This window comes from Haliotis rufescens, unplaced genomic scaffold, assembly GCF_023055435.1.
Source record: "Haliotis rufescens isolate VD_foot unplaced genomic scaffold, xgHalRufe1.0.p SCAF_3, whole genome shotgun sequence".
Taxonomy (NCBI): domain Eukaryota; kingdom Metazoa; phylum Mollusca; class Gastropoda; order Lepetellida; family Haliotidae; genus Haliotis; species Haliotis rufescens.
In genome coordinates this window covers 31,068,978-31,091,999 of record NW_025964001.1, presented here as the reverse complement: position 1 = coordinate 31,091,999, position 23,022 = coordinate 31,068,978, and the positions used below count along the sequence as shown (strand labels likewise).

Here is a 23,022-nt window from a genome sequence, read left to right as displayed (position 1 = left end):
GAAGACGCGTGTTTATTTGGAAGTTGAATCTACTTGGCAACCACTAGCTTATCCCTTGACTGTTAAACCGTGAATCATAGCACTATGTTCTCAGCTTATATTACTTTCGACGTTTCAATTTTAGTAGCATGTGTCCTGGCTGCGAACGATGACCTTGTGTTTTCACATTTTTACAAAGTTCCCGAGTTTGACAACCTTGGATCTTCAGCAGAGCACCTATCACTAAAGGCACGAAACATTCCTCTCTGTTGTTCAAAATGTGCTCAGAGTGAAAACTGCAGCGGAATAGTGTTCAACAAACACACTAGTGTTTGTAGTTTTGCCACTACCTGTCTCTATAGTGAAACACTGACTGTTCCACAACCTGGGTCGAGATATTATCGTTTTAAAGGTAAGATGGTTCATTCTTTTCTTTATATTTTATTGATATAGTAAACTAGGGTTAGAACGAACTCAGAAGGACCACTAATTTTAGTTCGTTATAACAGTAGTTCGGTAGCATATGCACTCTTCAAACAAAGGAACGCATAGGTAGTATGTAGTTCATTGAACCTGACAACACAAAAAATCCGGTATATTAATAAAGAATCTCACCCGAGTGTCTTCTGATATCAAATATTTCAACACAAGTTGATAAAAGTGGAAAAATTACGAGGCTTGCCGAGGATTTTTGCCACTTTTATCAACGAGTGTTGATATATTTGATATCAAACGACACGAGGGTGAGATTATATTTATCATCCAATATCATTCTTCCAACTTTTTCAATTTGTAGACAGTAATAAGCAGTGTCTTAAGTGTAAAAAGTACTGCTAACAGCTTCCGTAGCAGAGCCATTAGTGATGTCATTTGATTGTGACGTCATGGTAACCAGTGACGTCACAATGCTCTGCAAAGCATTGTGATGAAATTTCATTGCAGCGATATCTACAGTGTTGATATTGCTCCTGTGGGAGCCAGTTTTGGATGATAAATTGGACATATGTTATTGGAAAATGTTGGTGGTCTGATATTCGTCAAACGATGCGTCAAAACGCAGCCATTGTCGATTTGCAATGTCTTAAACGACATTGTTTTCACACTTGTTCGAAAATGCCATGGAGGAAAAAATAAAGCCAAATGTACGTGCAAGTTATGGCATTCGTAACTCGTGGTAGTGGCTATAAAAAGGAAAGCATAAGCCAATAATTTGTCATTCAATTGTCAACATTTTTCAAGATCGAAAATCTGAGACTCAGCGCTGCCGATCGGAACATCGTCATAGGACGTATCCAAAGAGGACGCTTGCAATGGTGCCATACCTTGTAGCCTTGGAAATGGAGAAACTGGAGACGAGTGTGGGTTCAGCCATGAATCACGATTTCTTCTTCACCGGCGAGATGGAAGACAACGTGTTTAGCGTCGTCCAAATGAACGTTTTGCCCCACATTGTGTACGTGAATTCGACACATTCGGTGGCGGCAGCGTCATGTTGTGGGGGTCATATCCTACACCACGAGATCTGACGTGGTTGTGGTTCAGGGACATTTGACAGCAAATCGCTACATGAATCAAATTCTTCAACCTCACCTTCTTCCAATCATTGACCGCCAGTGAGAGCTGTTTCAACAGGACAACGCTCCATCGCACACAGCTCGTGTCACGGTAGACTACCTGCATACTGGCAACATCTACGTCTTGCCCTGGCCGTCGAGATCTCCAGATCTCAACCCAATCGAACATCTCTGGGATGAACTCGATCGACGTGTACGTCAATGTCAGAACACGCCGCAGACACTCACACAACTGGCCAACGCGTTACAAGCTGAATGGCGCAGAATTCCGCAGGACAGAATTCGTACACTTATCTACTCAGTGCAGTGCCGAGGAAATGCAGGGCCGTGATTGCTGTCCGACGCGGTCACGGGAGATACTGAGTTTAGCACTACCTTGTGGCCTTATGTGACATGACAATGAACAGTTTTCAATGCCTTTGTACAACGACAACATGTGACTATCGAGCTCCAAAATTTCATATATGTATCTATGATATCAAATTAAATATTTCGACTTTATTAGGTACAATAAATTTACTAAACATCTACCTGTGCGTTTCTTCTCTTGAAGAGTGTATACAACAAATGGCCGGGACTAAAAAATAAGTTCGTTATATCGGTTAATTCGTTATAAGAGTGTTCGTTATAAACGTAGTTTACTGTTTTTCAATACCATGTCTCCTCTACTAATTGTACAAAAGTATGTACAGTTAAGTGAATGAGTTTGGTTTAAAGCGGTTTTGAACTGTTATATTAGGGCGCATCAGCTTAATGTTTCAGGACACCCCAAAGTAATGCAGGTAGAAGGCGAGCTTTATCACACACAGTGTCATAACAAGGAAGAGTGAGGGATTTGAACTCACAATCGTTGGGACCTGGCACATCTTAAGAACGCAACTCCCCGCGGCGAATTGTAGAGCCCTAAGCAACTTGGATACGTGTGCCATGTACAGTTGTTTTAGACAGCATTCCACCATTGTGGGCAAACTGTCAAAAAGCGCCAGGTTAGCAGCCCGAGGTGATGAGATCGTATCCTGCTAGGAACCGGGTTGTTATTCAGCCAAGGGACAAACAACCGCCAGTCGGTCTTTACAGGTCTTTACTGTGTTGCCACTACCCCTAGTGTACAGTTAATTCACCCTGTGGTGAGGCCTTTTTACGAGTTTTGGCAACTTTGGAGATATAAATTGTGAAACAGTTTAGCGAGGACACTAGCCTAGCGGGATCAATTTCCATATCTGTGGTTGTAGGCCTCTGCGGCTTGGAACCTTTCCCAAAAAATAAAACAGTTGTATTTGGTCAATATGTCAAATTTTTTACCATGTTTCGTTTTGTCGCCGTTGGTACATCAGACTGTGTTTCGTAACGTTATGACAGGACAGACAGACGTGACGTCTCATAGACTAGGGTCGCTTTGCAAGCCACGAATTGATTCGAGTAACCACATTAATCGCTCATCCCGGGGTCTGCAACAGTTCGAAGCGGTTGCTCAATCTTCCAGAGTGGCGGCGCAACTACCACTTGGTTGCCTTGCCGTAATGAAAAACGTAATAGAAGAGGCTTGATGACGTTATGATGAAACTTATGACTACTTTGACGTTGTGGAGCAGACTGAGGATGACGGTGTGTCATGATCAGCTGCCTGTGCTCATTTCCTCGTTGATCCAGTCAAGATATTCTTGTTCAGGTGTCAAAACGCAGCCGCCATTTTGGTTTGCGAACGAAGCGACCTCAGTCAGCGATTGGTATGACTGGAAGAGGCTGAAAGTTATTCGTAAGGCGAATCGCTGTAAATCGCTTGCAAGCGATCAATCTCATTAAAATCAGATCTTAGTTCTCTCTATTGCTGAAAAATATAATCTGAGGACATCCCATTAAGGGTCACGTCAGAACGACCTTTCATCCAACCAATCAGAGCGTCGCTTACCAGATCATGAAAGTGACAGTCGGAATGTATTTTCTAATCATGCAACCACGAAATATTTAACACGGGGTATCCCAAACGGCAGTTTCGGGTTTTATGATTATATCCATACAATCTAGGCCATACATAAGCCATTCCAGAATGTTCTTCTTATCAGTTTTATTTTTTTTAATCGAGAATACGTCAAAATATGTTTCGAAGCGTAGTCGCCAGTTTGAAACTAGTGTCATAAAGCTCGAGAAAGCTGCCTTCTGATTGGCTAATGTTGATTTCTTGTCAGTCATTTCATTGGTCGGTCAAAATGAGCGGTAGCGAGAACTAAGATCTGATTTTAATGAGATTGGTAAGCGATTGGCGCCTTGCAACGCACGCTAGGGTTAGAGTACCTTCCCTTTGATAAAGGGCAGTTACTCTAGAGGACAGACGATGGATTGCCGCGTAAGCCAAGAAGAAACAATTTGTGTAGGCAATTTTTATTTGTAGTTACGCCACTGTAAAAGAAACAGATTTTAGTTGGAACTTTATTGACTGTTGTCATTGTCCGACTAACACGCCACTTACCTTCTGACGTAATATATATTTATGCGCACATTCCATGAAAGCTTGCAATGTTAAGATAATGTTTGTGGTGGGAAGAGAATTTTCGAGCACAGAATTGAAGAATGACATTATATGATAAAGATGTTATCACGCTTGTGTGTTTGGGAATAGTAAATATCCTGTATTAGGAATAATAGGCTCGCTAAATATACTCTCTCAAAAAAGAAACGCATATAAGAATTTTATTTTTATTTTGATACACTGTGGACAAGTTAATAGCAAATGGAATTCGAAGAAATTTTACACAGGAAATGTCAAGGTATCACTGTTTAAGAAGACATCGGAAAAAGTCAGTTTATGAATCACACATCGACGTTTGATGGCGCTGAAGTCAGTACCTCGTATGACCACAGTTGGCGTTCAGAACTGCGCGACATCATCTCGGCATAGAACGAATTAGTCTCTGAATCTGATGTTGCTGCAATGTAGCCCACTCTGCCTGTAGTGCATGTGCTAGTTGCTGGAGTGTCTGGGGCTGTGGGTTACGCTGTCGCACCCGTCTGTCCAGGGCATCCCAAAGATGTTCTATCGGGTTTCAGTCTGGTGATCTGGAGGGCCAGGGCAGCACATTGATGTTCTCATTCTGGAGGAAGGCCCTCGTGACACGTGCCGTATTTGGTCTGGCGTTATCCTGCTGGAATAGCTCCCTCTGGCGGTTGATAATGGGAAGGAGGTGTGGACGAAGGACTTGATCGCAGCAGCGTTGCGCTGTCAGGTTGCCTTGGATCAACACCAAGTCACTTCTTCCAGTGTAGGATATCATCACGCTGCCCCTGCCGAATCTGTCCACCTGGGGGACACAGGCGTCGGCAAAACGTTCATGACGCCGTCTGTACACCCGTACACATCGCGTCGTTCCAACAGAAATATCGATTCATCGCTGAACCAGATTCGACGCCAATTCACCAAATTCCAGGCCTGAACGTTTGTACACCATTGAACGCGATGACGTCGATGCTGCTGACGCATAACGGGGCCAAAGTAGGGTCTTCTTGCTCTTTAACCTGCCTCTCGTAGTCTGTTCCTGACAATCTGTGCAGATATCCTTCTCAATCCGGGTATTTGCCTAGCGGTAGTGGTCGCTGTTGCTGTTCGCTGACGGAGGTGATGTACCCGGATGTACCTATCTTGCGCCGCAGTGGTGACTCGAGGACGTTCACTTCTAGGTCCATCTTCCACCGAGTTCTGCTGCCGATATCTGTAAGTTGAGATTGTCCTGCTTCTAGGAGACCTAGGGCGGTCGGGTAGCCTAGTGGTTAAAGCGTTCGCTCGTCACGCAGAAGACCCGGGTTCGATTCCCGACATGGGTACAATGTGTGAAGCCCATTTCTTGTGTCCCCCGCCGTGATATTGCTGGAATATTGCTAAAAGCGGCGTTAAACCATATTCACTCACTCACTCACTCCAGGAGACCTATGGCGATGTGACGATTGGCGCGGCTCAGTCTTGGCATTTTGCAGTCTTCACAAACTTCCAAATAAAGTGAATGAAAAAAGACGGAGATCGATCTTTTATACCCATCCACGACACGATGTGATCCCCGAGTTTCCCGCGCATTGCACGTGCAATACGTGTTCTGTGACATTAAATGCGTCTATCGAACATCATGCTTTAACATACGGGTTTTTACATGCGGGGTGCGTTTGGATATGGCGTTTTAAGACAAAAACACCAGAGAAATCATAAACAAAACAGATATTTTTGAAAAACCCACTCTGTACCAATACGTTGCTGCATCAAATTACCATTTTCGTTATGCTTTTCTTTTTTGAGAGAGTATACAATGTTTAATCCTAATACAGGATTTTATCCTCCTCAAACACACTGCGTGATAACCTCTATATAATTGCCATATTAATACAGATATCATTGGTCACGTAATGTGTTATGGAGTTACCAGTGTAATGACGTCACCGTCTATCATTGTCGACGTCTATCATTGTGACTATTTTAGCTATTTTAGCTCCTTTCAATACAGAAGTCCTTGCTTCTTCATTACAGCTAATTATGTCATGTGGATAGTATAAAAATTATATTCACATGTATATTCCACTGAATTTCGAAAAGTGTCTGTAGAAATAAGCATTGGTTTCTACAAACACTCTATTCCAAGTCTATCTCAATACAATATAGGTGCTATTTCTTAAGTGAAATTTGCATCGTTTCCGCACTCTGCTGAAGGAAAAGTCCATTGTACGTCGTTAAGTTGCTGTTTCGTTGTTATATCAGTAATTATGTTCCAAGTCCATGAACCCATGATTGCCAACGCAACCCCGATGTGTTGCCAGTTCATTTCTGAGCGTCACAACGTCATGACGTGTTGCTGAGGCCAAGAAAAACCGTTCATCACTCTGTGTGGTGGAACGTTCACGGCCACCTCCATGTCGCTGGGTAGCTGAACCATGAGTCTCATATCGAATCCATGCCCTGCAGATCACGCACTGACTCACACCAAGGACGTTGGCAACGTGTCGTTGTGTTGCCCAAGTTTCAAGCATCCCTACGCATCTGGCTAATTCCTCGACTGTCAAACAACGTCCTTGACTTTGAAGGGACATTTCTGTTTTCAGTAATTGAGATCAACGTCAGGCTTTCAAACAACGGAGTACAAGGTTCCAATGACAAACAGTGGCAACTGTGGTTATCATGCATCACGTTCACCACGTGCATATGGTGTCTATCACAGCATTCCTTTGCCTTCTTAGTGTGGTAGTGTGGCTTCAATCTCCCTGAAAATTTCCTCTTCTAATAGAAATGGGTTCTGAAGTCACCACCTGCCCCTGCGAATACATCTCAAGTTGAGTTGACCAGCAATTCATTAAAGACTTGAGTGAAACAAGTAGTCGTTTGGGGAGGTCAATACATTCCAGTGACCTCAAAATTCATTCGTGAGGTACAGAATCATACGCTTTTCTGTAGTCTATCCAACACATTGAGAGGTTACGGTTGTAAGTTTTAGCCTATTCAAGAATCATTTTCTGAACCAGCAGTGGATCCTTACAACCCCAACATCCCTTTCTCCCCCCTTTCTGATCCATGTAAATAATGTCATTGGATGCGCAGTAAGATGGCACAATATCTGTACGACACCCTGTAAGTATTTTGTACTGTGTATTCAGACAAGTAATAGGGCGGAAGTTTCTGGGATCAGTCAAATCACCTTTCTTTGGGAGCAGTATTGTTCGACCTTTGGACAACCAAGGCGGAACATCCCCTGTATCCACAAGAGAATTAAAACAATGAAGTAATGGTGACAGTTTCCAAAACCGGTTTCGAATACCATCAGGCCCTGGACTTTTAAATTACATTTTTCAGGCAATCAGGTGTAATGAAACACAACAATGGTGATGATGATGATGATTATGATTATGATTGTTGTTGTTGTTGTTGTTGTTGTTGTTATTATTATTATTATTATTAACATACATAATAAAATAAAAAAATGCAGCAAAGAGGGTTCGGCTCATCATCAGCTCAGGGCCCTTGTCCCCTCGACACGCAGCCCAGACAGTGAATGGGACTTCTCCCAGGAAGCGCTGCCTAGTCAAACCCACCCAGAATCTTTCGGAGAATGTGAAGACTCCCCAACACTGCAGCCTTCTGTATTACCCAGATTGTCAGAAGGGCTGTATTCCTGGTAGCAAACCCGGGTACTCTCCCGATGGCAGTCAACAGATTGGGAGGTACCAAACCTAAGGCACCGAGAACAAAGGGGAGTCGGACAACTTGGTACTTGGGATGCAAGTATCGTAGGCAGTTTGGCAGAGTATAGGTTTTAATAGGGAGTTTATAATTATTATATATTATATTATATATGTCTTATATATACCCTGAGTTAAATAAGTTAAATATATATAGATAAATATTCACAGCGCTGGCCAATACAAATTATATGGCCAACAGCACGGAGTTATGTGCAGGTGGCTCCTAATTAGCGCACGAGAATGGCCGGTTGGCCACTGAAGCTTGACATTCTGGATGAGGTGCGGGATGCTGCAGGCTGACCAGAGAGGTATCGTATTCGATACGTGGCAGCTGGTCAGTGATTTCACTGATTAGAAGGAATACTTTCGCTGACTCGGGACTTGACCTTCGGACAGCGGCTAGGCAGGTTGACTTTCTGACGCCTCGGAGATGCTGCCGGGGCATGACTGTCCCAACACCACAATCGTGATTATACAGGTGCTGTAATTATCATATCACAAATAATTTTTAAAAATTACAAAATAGCAAAAGGCACCACTTCAGCATGTTTCTGATACACCTTTCATCAAATATACTGAATGGTTTTCGAATTCTGCCCCGGAAACGAACCCCATTCCAAATGGAGTCTATGTCCAACTTCTTTCCATTAAATTTAAAAAAATAAAAATTCCAAAAATCCAAAAATATCAAAAGGCACCACTTCAGCATGTGACTGATAGATTTGCCAAGTTTCGATCAAATACACTGAATGGTTTTCGAGTTCTGCCCAGGAAAAGGAAATGATTACGGATAGACAGACAGACTGGCTGATCACTATATCCCCCGCATTATATGCCGGGGGGGTTAATAATCAGAGGAGTAAGGGAGTTCTTACTTTACTTAGAGATCAATGAGAACAGTGGTCACCATGAGGTGTACTGAGAAGTAGATCACCAATCATCTGATGATCTGAGTAGGAGACTGAAGTCTGGAATGCTACAGCACTGACATGGTCAGTAAACAACAAGTCTAGAAAAGCAGTGCATACAGCGAAGTTGAGTCATTTTCCCCACATTAAAGAAACCTTCAAGTTTCAGTTTTTTCACTCAGATCTCAGTTGAAATCCCCAGTAACTAGGACATGTTCACATTCATCATGCTTGGAGAGATCCTGACATTTCTGCATGAAGTTAGTGAGTGAATGCGACAACCGTGTCCATGACACTTTTGGAGGAACACACACACAAGCAGTGCAGAACTTGCCAACAAGAAAGGAAATGTATTCAATACTGCGAGATGACACTACATCACATAGCTGGACACTGTTCTTGAAACTTGTTGAAACATACACAGCAATACCATGTGTTGTGTCTCCTGGATAGACTTGATATCCTGGCAGGTCTCTTTCACTGTAATAATTGATGTGTGTTTCTGTGAAACACAAAACATCAAGCACACCAACAGACTTATCTTTCTTCACATCTTCGAAATGAGCACTGAGGGATCGAACACTCAAGTGAGCCACCTCGACTCCATCACCATGAATGTTCTCTACAGGGTGTGTCCAGGTGAACAGTCTTTCATTCCGCAATCTAGTCATCTCATCCAATGTTGTTGTTTTTTTGTTTACTACAATTTTGTGTTCAGCTAAACCTACAAGCTTTAGGCCTTTCCTTGATTTGACCCCACTGAGCATCGTATACACTTGACCTGGCTGGGCTTTTAATTTACTTCCTTGTGTAATTGTCATGTTCCCAATCATCTGCTCATATGTGCTACCTTGAGACTTGTGGATTGTTAGTAACAATAGGCACCAGTTGTCCACTAGAGCTATTTATGTGCCAAGATTGATGAAGAAATATTGTACGGTTTTCAGAATCTGCTCCGGAAACGAGGACTACCGCTATTTTCAGTCTAAGTCAAAGTCGTTGCCAAGGAAACTCGAATAGTATTTTTTTCAAAAAATCCCAAATTATCAAAAGGCACCAGTTTACCACTAGACCTATTAATGTGCCAAGTTTGGTGAAGAAATATTGTACGGTTTTCAAGAGCGGCTCCGGAAACGAGGACTACCGCTATTTTCAGTCTAAGTCAAAGTCGTTGCCATGGAAACTCGAAAAATGTGGGGGGTTTTAAATCTCAAACTATCAAAAGAACTACCAGTTCTCCACTAGACCGATCGATGTGCCAAGTTTGGTTAAGATATCTCTCATGGTTTTTGTGTTCTGCTCCGGAAACGAAATGTGACGGACGGACGGGACCCATTCCTATACCCTCATTCCACTTCGTAGCGGGAGATAAAAATTAATGAAAACGGTTATTGATCAGGTTGAAGGGGCTTACAATTTACCCACTCAGTAGTGTATTAATAGTTCCCGCACCTTGCTAACATGATGTGTTGTTATAGATTTCAGATTATAGATCACATGTATCAAAGCTTTGGCTTTCTTCAATACATAACGTTCATAGCATTGATTACATTGTAAATTAACTTCCTTGCGACATAAGTTTTTCATTGCTGGGAGTACATATATCCCTTTTGTTGACTCACCCGTTGTAAGGTCACATACATTGATTTTGGAACCTTAAAAAAATGTATACACTTGATAACTCGTAGAAGCTTCGGTGGTATGGATTGATAAATGATTACTATACGACACACACGCTGGTATTTCCTTGATGTCTGTGTTTCGAGTCAAAGTCATGGGGCTAGAGCAAACTTTAGTTCTTAAATACTGCGAACTTTAATAGACCAATCATTAAAAATTGCTTGAATAATATGTTAATGAAAGTTTCTGACAATTCCCCATCGTGTAGTGAAATGATGATTATTTTTCAACTTCCTTTATGTCTGACTGACAACAGCATCCCATACATAAGAATAGGTGATCTAACGTTCACTTTAATCAGGCGCTGCAGTGACGTTTTCAAAACAAAAAGTTTACTTCGCTGTAGCTGGGGACATGGAGACCATGTTATGTGTGTGAAAATGATATTTATATGTGTCAGTAGATTTGGAAGAAAAGACGGTGATCAAACGACTAGATTTTCTTCCGGATAAATGAAGTGTTATTTCTCTTATAAGTATTGTTAAGAGCTCAGTGAAAACATTTTAATAGATAAACACCTTGGTTATATTTGTTGAAATGGGTGAGTGAGTGAGTGAGTTAATATTTAACGTCACATCGGCAATATTTTTAGCCATACCGTGACGACCGTTGAAATGGACAACCATTAAGATGATATGATTAAGATAAACAAGTGGTTATCTGTTAAGTGTATATTGGTTTGTATTGCTTCCTGGTTGTTGGTTAAAGTCCTTCTGTTGCCTGTCGATTTTCATATAGGAAGGGTGTCTATTTCTTTACAGTTTAAACCATGTTGGCCTCCTTAGAGTTCAAGGTCTCACAGAACCCCGGAACGTTGTATTGTCTCTCGGTGTTGCCTCGGGCTAATCAGCATGTCTAGGGCCAATATGGGGGCGGTGGGATAGCCTAGTGGTTAAAGCGTTCGCTCATCACGCCGAAACCCGGGTTCGATTCCCCACGTGGGTACATTGTGTGACGCCCATTTTTAGTGTTCCCCGCCGTGATATTGCTGGAATATTGTTAAAAGCTGCTTAAAACCTCACTCACTGGAGGCAATATGTCACTGGACCTATGCTAAGGCAATATGAAAATATCCACATAAAAGCATAACAGTATTGCATTATCTTCGTCTCAGAAACGAATGGGCAGAGATACGGCAACGTTGTATAAAAGTTATTTTGAGTTGTAATGCAGAGTGTGAACAGGTTTATCTGCACATTATGTATCATTTCCTGTCCCTTTTATACCGAGTGTAGGGGGCCCAGAAGTCTAAGGCGCCGCTATTCGCTGTGCAGAGTTACGTCCCTTGGGCACGCCAAAAACCTATGATTGTGGGTGCGAATCACGGTTCGCCCCGATTATGTTTCTAGGTTTGTCAGCACCATACCCGTGCTCGTGGGTTTCACCAAAGTGGTAAACGTCTGAGACCTGCATCACTTCGGGCTTTCATCCCATATTAAGCTGACACGCCGCGATATAACTAGAATACTGTTAAAAGCGGCGTTAAACCCAACACACTCACTCACTCACTATATCGATTGTATGTTATCGCTTCCGGGTATCTGTTTATGGTATTTTCACAGTTCGAAATAAAACGTTTGACATTACATCTAATTATTTATGACAAATGTTTTGATATTTTCTTTGAATTGATATCTGCGACTAACAACAGTGTATCGTCTCATATTGCAAAGGACAAACAAAACCATGCAAATGTTCTGAAGTAAAATCCTGTTCCCGTGGTGATGGAGAATACTGGATCTACCCCCCAGTGTTCCAGGGTGAAAGAACGAGAATCTACTGTCACAACATGAGTTCAGAAGTTCCTACAGAATACGTGACCTTACCAGCCCCGAACTTTGGGCTCTACCCTAATACCCGTGACGGTGACTGTGATGGAAACATTATGCCATTGCATATTCCTATGTATGGCTTGACGACATTCAGAAGGATTCGAGTGGATATACAGGTAAGAGTGAGTGAGTGAGTGAGTGAGTGAGTGAGTGAGGTTTTACGCCGCTTTTAGCAATATTCCAGCAATATCACGGCGGGGGACACCAGAAATGGGCTTCACACATTGTACCCATGTCGGGAATCGAACCCGGGTCTTCGGCGTGACGAGCTAACGCTTTAGGCTACCATTAGGCTACCCGACCGCCCTATACAGGTAAGAGTATACATATGGGCTTACAAAGAAAGAACTTGGATAAAAGCCTTGAGATGGTTCAATTTTCCTTGACCTGGGGCATAAAATGTTACTTGCATATCTTCCTCTTCATGTAATAGTTTTCATACATGAATCTGTTTCATGTTTTATATGTTATTCGTGACATACAGGGGTAGGGAAGTATAATGAAAATTTGTCATGACATCATTTCCTACTGAAATACATTTTAGGAAAATTCTGTTAAGTTACAGCAGTACTTATTACAGCAGTACAATTTATCGATTCAATGCATAACCTGTCAGTATTATTGTATTTCATTTGTGATGTTCTGAAATCAAATCATTTCTGGAATACAACCACCCAGGTGACTCAGCTAACCACCCAATGCCCAATGTTGCTAGTTCTTACATTGGTAACTGAATATCCGTCTCGGAAATCCCACTTGGTTCCAATTTCTCGAAACTTAAGAATATCCGCAAAATGCATTTCTCAAAATACATTGAGTTAAACAATGTAATATATACTCTTAAAAAGAAAGCAGAAGGGATATATTCCATATTCAAAGTAAAAACAGTTGACTTTCTGGCACAGCATAAATAAATATACTTTCACGTGTGGACCCCAGCATATTCCCATCGCTACATTCACCAAAACGCACAAAACTATGTGATTAATACATGTGTATCTTCTTCACATGCAACATGAACTCCAACGGTATGAAAGGGCAGGAATTGCCTGACACCTGTATTACACCGACTGTAGAACCGCCAACACATGCCACGACTCAGTGAAGCGCAGAGGAACCACGTCATCGGTTTGTTTGTTTGTTTGTTTGTTGTTTAACGCCGCACTCGGGAATATTCCAGCTATATGACGACGGCCTGTAAATAATCAAGTCTGGACCAGACAATCCAGTGATTGACACCATGAGCATCGATCCACGCAATTGGGACCGATGACATGCATCAACAAAGTCAGCGAGCCTGACCACCCGATCCCGTTAGTCGGCTCTTACGACAAGCATAGTCGCCTTTTACGGCAAGCCTGGGTTGCTGAAGACATTATGGCTGATTAGAAGCAGAGGAAAAACGTCATCGGCTGATTGGAAGCAGGGGAACCACGTTATCGGCTGATTGGAAGCAGAGGAACCACGTCATCGGCTGATTGGAAGCAGGGGAACCACGTCATCGGCTGATTGGAAGCAGAGGAACCACGTCATCGGCTGATTGGAAGCAGAGGAACCACGTCATCGGCTGATTGGAAGCAGAGGAACCACGTCATCGGCTGATTGGAAGATGAGAAACCACGTCATCGGCTGATTGGAAGATGAATCCAGGTAGTTGCTAGTGCGTTTAATGCGTTCCGAACCCCCATCACAAGTGAGAACGTTATCAACATCATAGGTCAACACATGACCGCCCCAGGTCCGGTGACCCCGTGTGACTAACACCGCAATGTACCGTTACATACGGGTACGTCACCTACAGCCACCGAGGACGACTAAGACACCCAACATTCGAACATTCGTGCCAGATGTCCTGTCCGTGGTATCATTTTGACGCAGCAACATCGCAACGACGACGTCGTTAAAGACATGAATGATTTATGAAGAGTCCAGATTTATGTTCCGGCGGCACGATGATGTCGTGTTTATAGACGTTGTAATGAAGACTCTGCGGTAATTGCGTACAGGAGGCCGGGAAATTTGACGATGGCAGCAACGCCATGATGTGTACTGCCATCTACAACAACAGATGAACAAACTTGGTCCATATTACGGAAAACCTAGATGCACAACGCTGCACTGGCCAGATACTAAACATGAAACGATTTGAAATATATCTGTCGACGACCTGTTGACGGCACACATCCTTTGCAAATCCTGCAGTCGAACGAAATCTGCTCGTTGAAATGCATGTTATTTATGAACCGGATGTCGTTACGTGATTTTGATTGGACTATGCTTAGACTCGTTTGTCTAGCCAAAATATAACTTCATAATTCCAGCCTAGTTCGGCAAGGGGTGAAACTGGACATTTAAAGTCAGTTAACTCCCTTGCCTCGGGAAGATGGAACTGTCCACTTAATGGTGACCTTCTGCTTGTAACATTATAACATGGCGCTTCGATTATTGTTTTAATGAATTACCATTTGATAATAGGCCGGGGGCCCCTTTACTGGAAATATACACACTCAACCTTCAAAGTAAACGGCTGTCGATCAAACACTGGTTAAGACACGATATCGAGAAAGAAATGACGTACACATGAGCAATGATAAAACCTACCCTCACTCGAAGTACCTCGACTAAACGAAAAGCTATTTCATATATACGTGGATCTTTCTAATGCAATTTACATAATAAATTAGCATAGGAAAGCTTCATTTGTATCCTTTGATAACAAAAACAAATTGTACCTGCTATCTGTAGGGTATTCATCTTCTACATATAAGAGTGCAGCGCCTTTTATCTCTAGGAATATTGACATACCTGCAACGAAATTATGCCATGGCCCCACGGAATGTTGCATATAAATATGCATATAAGGTAAAATTATGTTCTGAAGAAAGCAGACTTCTAGTTTTATAACTGCTGTAAAGAAAGGCGAGCCAGTCCTGCACAAACAAACATTTTAATCTTGACATTAGTTATCCGATAAAGGATTCTTTACGACTTATTGATTGTCATTCCCAAACATAGCCAATCAAAGTTGAAACAGCAAATACTTTAATTTTGAAACCCAATTATTTTTTCATTATTTGCTGCTTTTAAAATCATAAGTTTAATCTTACATTTGGCATATGCAATAATCTAATCCAAAATTTTATGGAACGTTTTAAGGCAAAGAGCTCCTGCCACATTCACCGAATACTGTATAACTTGGTGTCGAGATCTTCACTCGGAGAGGGCATTTGTTTACCTGCAAACATGTGAATGGTTTCTATATTTCCCGGACTCTCCATCAGACAAACGCAGTAAAATAGGCACATTTTTAGTGTCAAATATAATTTCATCAGTACCCTTATTTTTGTAGACAGTATAAACTGATGAAATGATAGTGAAGGTGTACAGGCGATAAATGTTAATAATAAAATTAATTTCGGGCGTGCAAATCAATATCTGGCGTGTCCACCATGTTGGGCAATACATGCCCGACATCTTGATGACAAACTGTTCATTAACTTGCGTATGGTTGCCTTTGGCATTGCTCGCCATTCCGCCTGAAGAGCTACCCCAAGGTGTGCCACTTCGGCTGAGAACATCCCACAGATGTTCTGTTTGGGACATGTCATAGGAGTTTGTGTCCGAATGCCTTCTCGTCGGAGTTACCTGGGCACGATGTGGTCTGGTATTGTCATCTTGCAATTCAAAATGTCTGCCAATAATTCTTGGGAATGGCGCAACGACAGGACGCAAATTTCGTGAGGCTAGTTGAACAAAACTGCCTTCCCACTTTTGTAGTTACCTCAATAAATGCCGCCGTGGTTAGATGTTGCGTTTGTGTTCACTATTTAACAGGTACACATATAGGCTGGAAGTAGGCCCTGTTTAATATAGAAATTTACAAAATAATTTTATGAAGATCCAAGGTATAATTTTGTTTCCTGTTCCCTGGTGTGTTCCGAAAGCGTGAAAACCTCTAGAAATAAAATATTTGATAACATTTTGGAACAATGTTTGAATTTCCTTTTGTACTTTCTTTGTTTGTTTGTTTGTTTGTTTGTTTGTTGTTATGTAATACATTATTTACATGATGTAAATTAAATGGGATCTGGTACCAGCAAAATCTATCAGAGAAACAGGTCGTCCTGGACGGGAATCACATAGTGTGTCACAAAGTGTGATTCAAATTTTTAAACTATCTATCTCACACGATGCATTTCTCTTTCTTCTTTCGATTCTGAGTGGAAACGTGTCTGCATACCAGTTTCCAGCATCTAAAGTTTATTAACCCTGTCATACCTCACATCGCCACGGTCACCTCCCAGATCTGGGTCATGCACGCTATGCATGCTGGTTGACCTTCTTGCACTGATCACGTGTCTATCCCAGTCAACTCATTCTCTTTCAAGAGCATATAGACTAAGGAATTGCGATGCGGGGATGGACGGGTGGGCATATAACGTGTGAAATAGGATAGGTATATAAATATACAATTCATAATAAAATGTTCAAATTTTTAAACTTATCCTATCTCACACTATGCATTTTATCAAATCGCCTGGCAGTGGTAACGTGTTGTTTTTACAGGAAACCATTTTGGATTTTTTTTCCCTTGCAAGCGATCTTCATATTTCTGGCGTCTAATTGCCTGCAAATTTACTTATATCCCTGTTTGGGATAGTTATTCTTCATAATGGACGAGCAGTCCACACGGAGACCTGTCTGCACTTTGTGCCGACGTGTTTCCTCTCCGTCTGACCCTCATTCCCAGTGTTCGGATTGTCGTGAATTATGCAGTTTTGGAAGTTTTGTATCCTTCAAACTGTACCTGCATAAATGTCGGCGTTGGGTGTCAGATCGCCTCTCTAAGATTGCAGAAAAATCCACGAAAGCCAAGAAAACACCGGTCAACATAATCACCCTCGCCGGCGGGCCGGGATACTAGGGATCCCACCTGTCCCATGATCTCGTTAGACGATGAGAGAGTCTCTGACTCTTTCTCACAGACGACATATCTAAGGTCTCCACGAATCCACCTTCAAAGCGAACCTACCGTCAACATCCCGAGACTCGAGCATTCGACGAGTCATCTCGTTAGACACGAGTGTGGATGACCGGCTTACGTCAGCCAACGTATCCAACCCGACCGAGGTTCGTACTTTCGACTCATCGTGTTCTACGACTAACAGGGAGCTCGCTCCTGTTATATCTTCAGAGCGTACACATAGTACTGATACCTCGGTCAACCCTATAAGTTCTGTCCGTCATTCTCCCATTCGACGATCTTCGCAGGATTGATCCTCTCAACACCAGGAGTCGTATTACGACTCATCGGATCAAGGCTCACGAACCTCCCATTCCCGAGAGGATTCACAAGACGATAGACATTCGTCCTGGGAACGACAAGTGCTCTTTATTCAGTGCAATCATCGGGGAACGGCATTCAGACTGGGACCAACGGACTTCTCACCCTCGACACCGAGATGATTCGAACACCGATTCTCCGAACTTGGACCCTCGAACCTCCGAACCTCCGAACCTCGAACCTACGAACATCTGGCCTCTGAACCTCGAACCTTGAACCCCGAATCTCGAACCTCCGAACCTCGAACCTCTGAATCTCGACCCTCCGAACCTCGCCAAACTTCCGAACCTCGTTGAACATTCGAACATCGTGGCTCAGAGGATGAACGCTACAACGAGTCTATTAGTCATTCATCCTACATGTCTCGATCTTCTCCTTCTCTCATCCATCCGTATTTTCAACCAAGAGATTACCCTCACACTTTCGATTTTCATCAACGTGCTGATTACCCTTGGAACACTACTTCATATAGTGCCTACGCACATGAGTTGGAACGATACCTACACTACAGGGATCCCCACCCTCCATGGCATGGGTATCCTCATGATCCGGATTACAGACCCTCTCGGTCAAGTCACATTTCCTCTTCTCGCCATGAGGATTCTCTTCGGCAATATAGAGATAGACCACTCAGACCAGCTACCGTTAGTAAATGCCCTTCACATAAAGATAGGCAGAGTTCTACTTCACCTACTCGTCATACTGGCTCCCCATCACCACCTCTGTTTCGACGCCCTCCTGTTTCATCTGAATCACCGACTCTTGCTACATCACAAGCTCCATCTCAAACTATCCCTACATCATGGATCCCTTGCGAACTTTCGGCTTTTCCAGCAGAACAGATTCGTTCTTTGTTACAGGCTGTTGTTACAGACAGCAACATGTCTTCCCCAACCGGCACATGCTGTACCAACTACGGTACCTCAATCTGCATCGACAGCCACTACATCCCTTTCAGTGGATCAACCACCAGAATCCGAGTCACCAGCTTCGTCATCTGGGAGCTTCGAAATTGCGGATCCGATCACTGTACTTATCTGGATAGCAGATAAGTTACAACTGTTAAAATGCACTTCAACGGAGGACACTTTTATCATCATTTGTTGTGCCTTCAGCTTCGTCGCCGAACATCACACTCCCTCCGAGACCAGTCCTACAGGATATGGCCACCAATTTAGACAAAGCATATGATGCTTCCGCCGTCTTTGTGATTGGCTTCACTGTCCACGCTTTGTATTGGCGGATGCAGGGACTCATGGCTTGTCTACGATTGCTCCCGAACTAGATGGTGACATCGCAACATTAGCTCCTAAGCATCCGTACTCTGCTTCTTCAGTGGATGATAGGGACCTCGTCCACCTGGACACCACTGTTCGAAGGACCCTCCCGTCGGTCTCCACTATTGCATCGGCAACTGAAGCACTCTCATCGGCTTTAGCTCATGCGTCTTCCTCAGAAGAATCCTGTATTCGAGGTGCTGTGACCCTCATCCAGGACAAAACGACAGCAATACTAGACATCCTTGCTCACCATGCGGGATCTATCACTACCCTTCGTAGGCGTGGGGTGTTACAACATTGCTCATGGGATGATCAATTTAAGAACAGGCCGTACCAACTGCCATGGTCAAGACCCTCCCTTTTTGCTGGGCGCATACAGGAGGTTGCCCATGAAGGCCAAAGAGACACTTTCCTGCAAGTCACTGTCGACTTACTTCGTCGCCAGAGAAATCAACTGGAAGAACAAAGGAAAGATCGAAGACGACCAACCTTTACTCCCTCTCAACAAGACCTCAGAGAGGTTTTGAGTAATAGATCTGCTTCTTTTCGTGGCTGTGGCCGAGCACGCCAACATCAGCAAGGAGGGAAATCAGGCGCACCGTCTCCTTTTCAGGGAGACACTGACACTAACCCCAAATGACTCACTACAACAGCAGAACAACTGGTACCTTCCGAGATTCGACGACTGGATGCATACTCTCTCGAATATAAGTCGTTCTCGTTCGTTTTAGAAATACGATTACGTTTGAACTTGTTACACATATTGTACCCGACTTATTGTGTTTCAGTTGTTCGCGTATCAGGATCTAAACATTCTTTGAGAGTGTTCTTCTTATCCTGTCTACGAGTTGTTGTTTTTGTTTGTTTTTTCTGTCTTACGACACTTAACTGTGTTACTGTATTAAATATTGTACCACTGTTAAGTTCCAGCTTCCTCGTAAATATCCTACGGTTGTGATCTATAGAGAAGGGAGTTGCGCCCCACCATCCAACCGTGGGATAAAATGCATAGTGTGAGATAGGATAAGTTTAAAAATTTGAACATTTATTATAAATTGTATATTTATATACTTATCCTATCTCGTTTTTTTTACGTTATATGCCCACCCGTCCATCCCCGCATCGCAGTTCCTTAGTCTATATGCTCTTGAAAGAGAATGAGTTGACTGGGATAGACACGTGATCAGTGCAAGAAGGTCAACCAGCATGCATAGCGCGCATGACCCAGATCTGGGAGGTGACCGTGGCGATGTGAGGTATGTCAGGGTTAATTAACTTTAGAAGCTGGAAACTTTTATTTCAGACACGTTTCCACTCAGAATCGAAAGAAGAAAGAGAAATGCATAGTGTGAGATAGGATAAGTATATAAATATACAATTTATAATACAGTTTTCCATTTTGACCTATGTTATTACAGACGATGACTGTAGATGTCAGAGACAGGAGATTTGCTACATCAACGAACAACGTCAACAAATATGGGCGCGCCATCGACTGTTACACCCGTCACGTGGGTAATGTGAGAAACAGCTGCGGTCCAAAGGGCACATTCCATATTGACACCACAGGAACAGGCCTTGTTTTTAACAGAACGGTAAGACAGCCCATTACGCCAGCGGTAGCAAAAATACGATTCAGAATGTTTCCCAGGAGTTCTCATAAAGTCACGTTTTGTTTTCTTGTAGAGATAAAGGGATTTTTTTTTTAAATACGCTAAAATGATAAGGTCCGAGAGTTCTTTAAAATGTATCACCACAAACAATGGAACGCTATCATGGCTTCACACTTTAGGGACGCTATAAGCTTACCTGTCAAGGCGCATAAAAGTAAGATTGTTTTATCACATTCATCGCATCTTGTTTGGAAACTAGAGTGTTTGTAAGTAGTACATGTTTATCTGATGGTTAACTTGTTACCTGACATTGAAATTTATATAATACAGCTTCATCAATATTGTTGTGTTCTGTTGTGCGGAAGGTCCGGGGTTCGATGCCCGGACGCGTCATACCAAAAGACGTTGAAAGATGGTACTTGTTGTTACCCTGTCTGGCGCTCGGCATTAAGGGGTTAAAACAAGGACTGGTCGGCTTGGAGTCCGTTTACAGTGTCTGAGTGGGGTAATCCTGTTAAAAAGTCGGCGTGGTATCTCAGTGGGCTTGCACTGTATAATCGATGCATGCACGTCGATATATAAGTGCAATAATCTTGGACGCGACGTTAAACCCATTTCACCTCACCTCTATTGTGTTTCCTGCGGTGTGAGTTGACCTAGCTAGACTGTTGTGGTTACTCCCTTTGCTATGCAGCTGGAATGGCATCTATCACCGGGAAGTTCTTGGGGAACCGTAAACAAATCAGCTGACGGGACCGTCATAGATCTCCTAGGAGGTGGGTATTGTGGAGGAATCCGGCCGTATGAACCAATGACGTTGGAGATAAATCCACTTGAGGGTGAGACAATTGTTAATAGCTCTTTTATAGGAGTCTTTTCATAAAACATGGTCATTTCTTTTAATGACTGTCTAAATGTAATGGGACATATGCAATTGAACAACTCATCTCCAACATGAGTCGGGGGCACGGGTGGCACAAGGTACCGCGATTCACTGTGCAGAGTTGCGTCCCGTGGACACGCCAGAAATGTATGATTGTCGGTTCGAATCCCGGTTCGCCCCGATTATGTTTCTAGGTTTGTCAGCACCATACCCGTGCTCGTGGGTTTCACCGAAGTGGTAAACGACTGAGACCTGCATTACTTCAGGCTTTCCTAAAAAATGAAGCTGACACGCCGTGATATAACTGGAATACTGTTAAAAGCGGCGTTAAACCCAACTCACTCACTCATTCAAACATGGGTAATTTACTTTGAACTTGAACGCCTGGAAATGTTTACGGGCAGTTTTTTATACATTTTGTACAGCTGAACAATAAGTATAACATCGTATGTGGGTGGGGTAATGATATGCATGCGCGATAACAGTACCATCTGGAAAAACTAGCGATATTTCTCTGTGTCTATACAACACGTTTTGACTGAATAAATCACCTTATGTTAACAATATTTAATCAGCGTCATCATTTCTTTCAGGCCTAAACTATCCAATGCATTTTAAAGTACTAAATATAGATATATTTATCTACCTGAGAGAACGAAGTGAAGGATAAACAGGTGCTTGGTTTCATTTACGTTGTTATTATTTGTAAATAGTGTGCCAACATTCTACATTGCAGTTGTGGGCGACACGACCGATGACGTCTGTGCTTAGAAGACTCACATCCGGACAAACGCAACCTAAAGCTTTGTGTGTTTGTCCACATTTAAAACTGGGCGGCAAAAGAAAGTATTGGTCGAGTTCCATGATCGATAAAAGAATAACAAGAAGAGGTTTTGTTGTGAATTTTAATATAATCTAGGGAGGGGTAACAAATGATTTATCAACCATAGTTTGAATGAAATTGTGCAATCACATGTAATATAAGCTCAAGGTAAACAATGGTGGGGTAAGAAATTTCATTTTCAAAAGTTGTCTGAAATGTCATCAAAAAATTGTCAGACACACTACAAGTTCATTGTCGACACAGTTGCCTTCAATAGCGTGTATGACCTCCAGCTGCCCTAATGCATGCTTTGATACGCCGCCTCATCGATGACGTCAGTCTTCTGATGACGTGGACTGGAATCCGTTGCCACTCGTCTCTCAGGGCCTGCTGCAATTCTTGTCTGTTGATGGGCGGCCGATGTCGTGCTCTAATCTGTCTGTCAAGATGGTCCCACAGATGTTCAATAGGATTCATATCGGGTGAGTGGGCAGGCCAGGCCAAAACGTCAACGTTCTGCTGGTTAAGAAAGTTCCGAGTCAGTCTTGCAGTATGGGGCCTGGCATTGTCGTGTTGAAACAATGTCCCCTGCTGTTGGTTTTGTAAGAACGGAAGCACAACTGGCTGCAACACTTGGTCTCTGTACTGCACAGTGTGCAGGTTTCCCTGTATAATCACCAAATCAGTCTTCTGATCTCCACAAATACCGCCCCACACCATGACACCTCCCCCGCCGAATGGATGGTCCTCTCGAATACACACCGGAACCAAATGTTCCCCTCTTCGTCGATATACTCGTTCTCTGTCGTCATTTCGAAACAAGTTAAACCGACTTTCATCAGTAAACAGCACTCGACGCCAAATTCGCACTTGCCAGCGTCGAACCTGCCTTGCCC

General features: G+C 42.9%; 1 protein-coding gene across 2 annotated transcripts; it reads left to right on the top strand.

The window, feature by feature from the left end:
• Window positions 1-22,182, top strand: LOC124146690 (A disintegrin and metalloproteinase with thrombospondin motifs 9-like). Of its 2 annotated transcripts, XM_048403543.1 has the most exons (5): window positions 1-391; window positions 12,025-12,299; window positions 20,226-20,402; window positions 21,115-21,259; window positions 22,040-22,182. In XM_048403543.1, the coding sequence occupies exons 1-5, from the start codon at window positions 85-87 to the stop codon at window positions 22,072-22,074; spliced, it is 939 nt and encodes a 312-aa protein (XP_048259500.1). In that variant the 5' UTR covers window positions 1-84; the 3' UTR covers window positions 22,075-22,182. The 2 variants fall into 2 exon arrangements, with proteins under 2 accessions (XP_048259500.1, XP_046373077.2); XM_046517121.2 differs by lacking the exon at window positions 1-391 and having other exon boundaries at window positions 11,872-12,299.
• The last annotated feature ends 840 nt before the right edge of the window (window positions 22,183-23,022 follow it).